At 43.4% G+C, this 7,874-nt stretch overlaps 1 protein-coding gene across 3 annotated transcripts in view; it reads left to right on the top strand.

Moving 5' to 3' along the window:
* Positions 1-5,658: 5,658 nt before the first annotated feature.
* The window catches only part of LOC112225676 (receptor-type tyrosine-protein phosphatase-like N), an 84,186-nt gene continuing 81,970 nt past the window's right edge, over positions 5,659-7,874 (top strand). Inside the window, exon 1 of one of the 3 annotated variants that reach the window (XM_042306860.1) lies at positions 5,659-6,136. In XM_042306860.1, coding sequence (XP_042162794.1) covers positions 6,061-6,136 — 76 coding nt within the window. In that variant the 5' untranslated portion in view covers positions 5,659-6,060. The remainder of the gene's footprint in view (positions 6,137-7,874) is intronic. The other 2 variants (XM_042306858.1, XM_042306859.1) reach the window with 2 other exon arrangements.

Raw genomic sequence — 7,874 nt, forward strand, 5'->3', positions numbered from 1 at the left:
CCTAGTTAGTTTGAGCAATGTAAGTAAAACTTCAGACCCAGAAGTGTTTTTCAGTTGTAAAGTTGTGTTTATTTATTTAAGATTCCAAACCCTCATTTTCTTAGCACATCTTACATTAACAGAATTACAGTAACAGAATTACGGTCATATAATTACATTAACAGAATTACGGTAACAGAATTACTGTAATAGAATTACAGTAACAGAATTACGGTCATATAATTACATTAACAGAATTACGGTAACAGAATTACTGTAACAGAATTACATTAACAGAATTACGGTAACAGAATTACTGTAACAGAATTACATTAACAGAATTACGGTAACATAATTTGCCGTCATGGAATTTCATCTTGGCTCTCTGATCTGTACTGCACAGAAATGCACAATGATGGATATGAATGTCATTCTGTTCATAGTGATGTATCCTAAACAGGTACACTAAGGTAGAGTAGGAATATACAATATCCTCCTTTTCATATTTCACCATTATTCTACACACTGGTTATTATTTTTATTGAGCTCTGCCCCCAGACAAGAACAAATTTGGTTGGTCGGGATCAAATCTGAACCAATCATAGATGTCTATGTTTCACAAGTTTAGACATCAAAGTAGAGCACAGTAGAGCTCAGTTGAGTATAGTAGAGTACAACACCGAACAGCAGAGTAGAGTACAGTACAGTCGAGTAGAGTACAGTAGAGTAGAGTTCAGTACAGTACAGTAGAGTACAGTACAGTACAGTACAGTCGAGTGGAGTACAGTATAGTACAGACGAGTTCAGTAGAATTCAGTATAGTACAGACAAGTTCAGTAGAGTTCAGTACAACACAGCACAGTAGAGTTCAGTAGAGTTCAGTACAGTACATTATAATGTAATCAACTCTAGTGTGCTCTACTGTACTGTACTGTACTGAACTATACTCTACTTTTGTTTACTGTACTGGGATGTACAAACTTGTGATCCAAACTGTGGTTTATGACTACTCGGATTTCCCAATGTAGCAAATTCAATTGGCGATTTGTTGTGGTTTTAATCATTCATAATGAAAATGTATACCAGTAAAAACCCTATAACTAAGGTCGACCTTTACTGATTACTTCTGTGAACTTTCAATATCCTGCCTCCTCGTGAGGTGGAGAAATCAGAAATAATTTAAAGATATGTGGGTTTTGGATAACTGAAATTTCAAGGCACAAGACAACGTTTCTCAAAATTACTGAAGCAAGAAAAATGTCTCCTAATCTAAATATAAGTGTTGATTATTAATTAGTTGTCAGGGGGGGTCTTTTACTTCTACATCAGTAAGGGATCATAGCTTTCACCTGGATTCACCTGGAACAGTCTGTGTCATGGAAAGAGCAGGTGTTCCTAATGTTTTGTACACTCATTGTAAGCGTTGATTTTAGTTGGCAGGGGTCTTTACTTCAACATTGTGTTTTGATGTATTTCTAAAACCTTGTTAGAGGCTTTCTGGTAGATGTTTTCTAAGACCCCTTTGCCATCTGTTTGACATTTATGAGGATGGAAAATGGTGGAAAAATGTGTATATATGTGTAAATATATATATATGTGTGTATATATATGTAAATATATATAATGTGTAAATATATATATATACCTTAATTTCTTCAAAAATATAAACTGTCTGCTTTCATTTGGGTCAGATGGTTTAGACCCTTTCTTCTTAAAGATTCATCGCCAAGCCTATCTCTGAGGTTTCCATTGCTTGGAAGGCAGTCACGGTTCGTCCTTTATTTAAAGGGGGAGATCAAGCTGATCCTAACTGTTATAGGCCTATTTCTATTTTGCCCTGTTTATCAAAAGTGTTGGAAAAACTTGTCATTCATCAACTGACCGGCTTTCTTAATGTCTATAGTGTTCTCTCTGGTATGCAATCGGGTTTCCGCTCAGGTTATGGAGGTGTCACTGCAACCTTAAAGGTCCTCAAAGATGTCACCATTGCCCTTGATTTTAAGCAATGTTGTGCTGCTATTTTTTTGGACTTGGCCAAATATTTTGTTACGGTAGACCAATCAATTCCTGTGGGCCGGCTAAGGAGTATCTGAGGGGTCTTTGGCCTGGTTTGCTAACTACCTCTCTCAAAGAACGCAGTGTATAAAGTCTGAATATCTGTTGCCTGTCACTGCCTGTCACCAAGGGAGTACCCCAAGGCTCAATTCAAGGCCCCACGCTCTTCTCAATTTACATCAACAACATAGCTCAGGCAGTCGGAAGCTCTCTCATTCATGTATATGCAGATGACACAGTCTTATACTCAGCTGGCCCCTCCCCAGAATTTGTGTTAAATGCTCTACAACAAAGCTTTCTTAGTGTCAAAAAAGCTTTCTCTGCCCTTAGCCTTCTTCTAAACACCTCCAAAACAAAGTTCATGTGGTTTGGTAAGAAGAATGCCCCTCTCCCCAACAGTGTGATTACTACGTCTGAGGGTTTAGAGCTTGAGGTAGTCACCTCATACAAGTACTTGGGAGTATGGCTATATGGTGCACTGTCCTTCTTTCAGCACATATCAAAGCTGCAGGCTAAAATTAAATCTAGACTTGGTTTCCTATATCGTAATCGCTCCTCTTTCACCCCAGCTGCCAAACTAACCCTGATTCAGATGACCGTCCTACCCATGTTAAATTATGGAGACATAATTTATAGATCAGCAGGTAAGGGTGCTCTCGAGCGGCTAGATGTTCTTTACCATTCGGCCATCAGATTTGCCACCAATGTTCCTTATAGGACACATCACTGCACTCTATACTCCTCTGTAAACTGGTCATCTCTGTATACCCGTCGCAAGACCCACTGGTTGATGCTTATTTATAAAACCCTCTTAGGCCTCACTCCACTCTATCTGAGATATCTACTGCAGCCCTCATCCTCCACATACATCACCCGTTCTGCCAGTCACATTCTGTTAGAGGTCCACAAAGCAAACACATCCCTGGGTGGTTCGTCTTTTCAGTTCGCTGCAGCTAACGACTGGAACGAGCTACAACACTCAAACTGGACAGTTCTATCTCCATCTCTTCATTCAAAGACTCAATCATGGACACTTACTGACAGTTGTGGCTGCTTCGCGTGATGTATTGTTGTCTCTACCTTCTTGCCCTCATGGGTCCTTTGACATGGAAATGCCCTGGAGCTCTTGGGTCCTTTTACACGGAAATGCCCTGGAGCTCTTGAGTCCTTTACATGGAAATACCCTGGTGCTCATGGATCCTTTTACATGGAAATGCCCTGGTGCTCATGGGTCCTTTTACATGGAAATGCCCTGGTGCTCATGGGTCCTTTTACATGGAAATACCCTGGTGCTCATGGGTCCTTTTACATGGAAATGCCCTGGTGCTCATGGGTCCTTTACATGGAAATGCCCTGGTGCTAGTGTAACGGATGTGAAACGGCTAGCTAGTTAGTGGTGGTGCGTGCTAAATAGTGTTTCAATCGGTGACGTCACTTGCTCTGAGACCCTGAAGTAGTAGTTCCCCTTGCCCTGGTGCTCATGGGTCCTTTTACATGGAAATGCCCTGGTGCTCATGGGTCCTTTTTACATGGATATGACCTGGTGCTCATGGGTCCTTTTACATGGAACTGCCCTGGTGCTCATGGGTCCTTTTACATGGAAATGCCCTGGTGCTCATGGGTCCTTTACATGGAAATGCCCTGGTGCTCATGGGTCCTTTTACATGGAAATGCCCTGGTGCTCATGGGTCCTTTTACATGGAAATACCCTGGTGCTCATGGGTCTTTTTACATGGAAATGCCCTGGTGCTCATGGGTCCTTTTACATGGAAATGCCCTGGTGCTCATGGGTCCTGTTTACATGGATATGACCTGGTGCTCATGGGTCCTTTTGGTGCTCATGGGTCCTGTTTACATGGATATGACCTGGTGCTCATGGGTCCTTTTGCATGGAAATGCCCTGGTGCTCATGGGTCCTTTTTACATGGATATGACCTGGTGCTCATGGGTCCTTTTGCATGGAAATGCACTGGTGCTCATGGGTCCTTTTTACATGGATATGACCTGGTGCTCATGGGTCCTTTTACATGGAAATGCCCTGGTGCTCATGGGTCCTTTTACATGGAAATGCCCTGGTGTTCATGGGTCCTTTTGCATGGAAATGCCCTGGTGCTCATGGGTCCTTTTACATGGAAATGCCCTGGTGCTCATGGGTCCTTTACATGGAAATACCCTGGTGCTCATGGGTCCTTTTACATGGAAATGCCCTGGTGCTCATGGGTCCTTTACATGGAAATGCCCTGGTGCTAGTGTAACGGATGTGAAACGGCTAGCTAGTTAGTGGTGGTGCACGCTAAATAGTGTTTCAATCGGTGACGTCACTTGCTCTGAGACCCTAAATTAGTAGTTCCCCTTGCCCTGGTGCTCATGGGTCCTTTTACATTGAAATGCCCTGCTGCTCATGGGTCCTTTACATGGAAATGCCCTGGTGCTCATGGGTCCTGTTTACATGGATATGACCTGGTGCTCATGGGTCCTTTTGCATGGAAATGCCCTGGTGCTCATGGGTCCTCTTTACATGGATATGACCTGGTGCTCATGGGTCCTTTTGCATGGAAATGCCCTGGTGCTCATGGGTCCTCTTTACATGGATATGACCTGGTGCTCATGGGTCCTTTTGCATGGAAATGCCCTGGTGCTCATGGGTCCTTTTTACATGGATATGACCTGGTGCTCATGGGTCCTTTTTACATGGAAATGCCCTGGTGCTCATGGGTCCTTTTGGAAATGCCCTGGTGCTCATGGAAATGCCCTGGTGCTCATGGGTCCTTTTTACATGGAAATGCCCTGGTGCTCATGGGTCCTTTTACATGGAAATGCCCTGGTGCTCATGGGTCCTTTTACATGGAAATGCCCTGGTGCTCATGGGTCCTTTTACATGGAAATGCCCGCCTACAAACCTACAGTGATGGTGAAGAAAATAAGAAGGTCTGCATGGCAGCAGGTGGCCGGAAGAGGGAACCAATAGACCTTGTATTGAGCACCAACAAAATGGTTGATCTAAGCACTGTCATGTTAACTTGGCCCTTGGAGGATGGGTAGATGTGGTGGCCTTGTTTCATTTGAACATGATTTAAAGGGGTCCCTCTGCATCAGATGAATGGTGGTCATGCAGGGGGCATTAGTGTAGCCTGTACCTGTCTGGTTATGAGCAACTCCCTTGACACACATTAAAACATATTATTAACCCACCATAGCAACACTTAGTTTCTACACTAACCCTAAACAAAAAATTGCCCTACAAAACTGCTGTTCAAGAAACGGATAAATGGGTATTTCCTATCCAAATTCGATGGATGAACCAACATTGACCATAAATCAATGGCATTGTCAACATCCTCTGTTCTACACCGCGCTGCCTTTACTTGTTCCCCTCGATCTCGGAGACAGAGGCAGCTCTCACTACCATTGGCCCACCGCGCTGCCTTTGCTTGTTCTCCTCTATCTCGGAGACAGAGGCAGCTCTCACTACCATTGGCCCACCGCGCTGCCTTTGCTTGTTCTCCTCTATCTCGGAGACAGAGGCAGCTCTCACTACCATTGGCCCACCGCGCTGCCTTTGCTTGTTCTCCTCTATCTCGGAGACAGAGGCAGCTCTCACTACCATTGGCCCACCGCGCTGCCTTTGCCGCTGTGAAAACATCTTGAAAAATCAACAGGGTCCTTTTGTGACGTCATTGCGGGACCCCACCGAACAGATCTATTGCGGGAGGGGAAGAGACTGACACAGGGAGGAAATCGAGAGATTCCCCGCTCCAGATCCGCTCCAGGATTTCCAGGGGTTTGGAATGTCGTGTGTCATACGTGTGTGTGTGTGTTCCCCTTTCCCTTTAGCTCAAACCCACAGTTATTACACTTTAGTCAAGGTTTGGTTTCCGTTACCTGGCGTGAATCCAGCGGGGTATAGGTCTGGTCGCAGCTCCGTGAAATAACATGGGGATTTGAATAGAGTCATAAGGGACGGAATTGGATCGTGAAGCCTACATCAGAAAGTAGCAGTCTTTTGTAGGTGGTGTCTGTCTAAAAATGAAGCGCCCGAGGCTATGGAGAGTGTTGTTTTTCATGACGCTGTTGTACCATCTTGGGATGTCGAGCAGATACGGTAAGATGATGGTGGAGTGGCATGTTGTTTCAGTGGAGGGAGAGGTGGAAGAGAAGACGTACTGGTAGAGGGAAACATCACTGTGGAGGTAGTGAAGTAGTGTTTGGAATGAAGTCCGCAGTATAGAGACATTGATATTGTCTTTTCAGTTTACTTCAAAGATCTGCGACGTGTGGATGTCATTACATTGCATCGAAGTAATGCCATCCATCTGATAGAGAAGATGATTTTGGCCATGGGTTGAATTTGAGAAAATACATGTTTAGGTTTTTGTAACATTAATTAACGGCTAGACCTTCAATTGATTTACTAAAATACAGAAGGTAAGCTAGCTGTAAAATCGTGATTTAAAGGCGTTTTGCCCGACGTCATTTATTTTGATGCGGTTTTAGTTTGACTAAGCGACTATGCCATATTTTTTGTCAGTTAAGTTGTGTAAAAAAGGTCAAAGTGAAGAAAGTAAAAAAATATATATTCGCATTAAAAAATAAAAGCTTTTAGCTATGGCTTTCCACCTGCTTGAGATTAAATGGGTTTCAGGACCACGGAGAGCGACTAGGCTACGGTTTGGCGCTGTTTGCCTTGTCTTGTTCATTGTATACTATCCTGCCTTTAAAATTAAAAAATTAAAAAATCTCGCTCATCTCGTCAACCCTGGTCTCCACTCTCCTGTTTTTACCTCTCTCCTTACCTCCTCCCTTCTCTTTCGTCCCCCGTCACACTATTTAGTTCCATAATGAGCCTTATTCTGACTCCAAGGCGTCATAATGGTCTCTGGCTCATCTCAGCCAGTTACCACGGTTACTCGGTGTTCTAAAGGTGAAAGTTCAAGGATCTGTTTTCTTTGTGTTTCTCTCATTTAGTCAGCCATTTAAATGGCTGTAGTTCCCTGTTTGACACCAACAGGCATTTAATTGATCACTAAATCGTCCTTCATGGAATCTGTGTTCCATCCCTGTTTCTCTGTTACAGTGGTGGAATATGTTGTAAGTTATTTTCCATAAGGGGTTGCCGTGGCCCTACAGGGCTACGCCTTCATCTTTTGAATTTCTTTAGTACGCTGAAGTGCATCTAGAATTATGGGAATGTGGATAAAAACAAAAGCGTACATCTACCTCTTCAAAACATCCTCTGAAAACAAAATAATCAAATGTATAACCTGAATTTATAGGAGACAAACACTCTGAATATACAGGGGACAGACTCCCTGAATATATAGGGGACAAACACTCTGAATATACAGGGGACAGACTCCCTGGATATATAGGGGACAAACACTCTGATTATACAGGGGACAGACTCCCTGAATATATAGGGGACAAACACTCTGAATATACAGGGGACAGACTCCCTGGATATATAGGGGACAAACACTCTGAATATACAGGGGACAGACTCCCTGAATATATAGGGGACAAACACTCTGAATATACAGGGGACAGACTCCCTGAATATATAGGGGACAAACACTCTGAATATACAGGGGACAGACTCCCTGAATATATAGGGGACAAACACTCTGAATATACAGGGGACAGACTCCCTGAATATATAGGGGACAAACACTCTGAATATACAGGGGACAGACTCCCTGAATATATAGGGGACAAACACTCTGATTATACAGGGACAGACTCCCTGAATATATAGGGGACAAACACTCTGAATATACAGGGGACAGACTCCTGAATATATAGGGGACAAACACTCTGAATAGGGGGGACAGACTCAATATATA

This window comes from Oncorhynchus tshawytscha, linkage group LG26 (assembly GCF_018296145.1).
Source record: "Oncorhynchus tshawytscha isolate Ot180627B linkage group LG26, Otsh_v2.0, whole genome shotgun sequence".
Taxonomy (NCBI): Eukaryota; Metazoa; Chordata; class Actinopteri; order Salmoniformes; family Salmonidae; genus Oncorhynchus; species Oncorhynchus tshawytscha.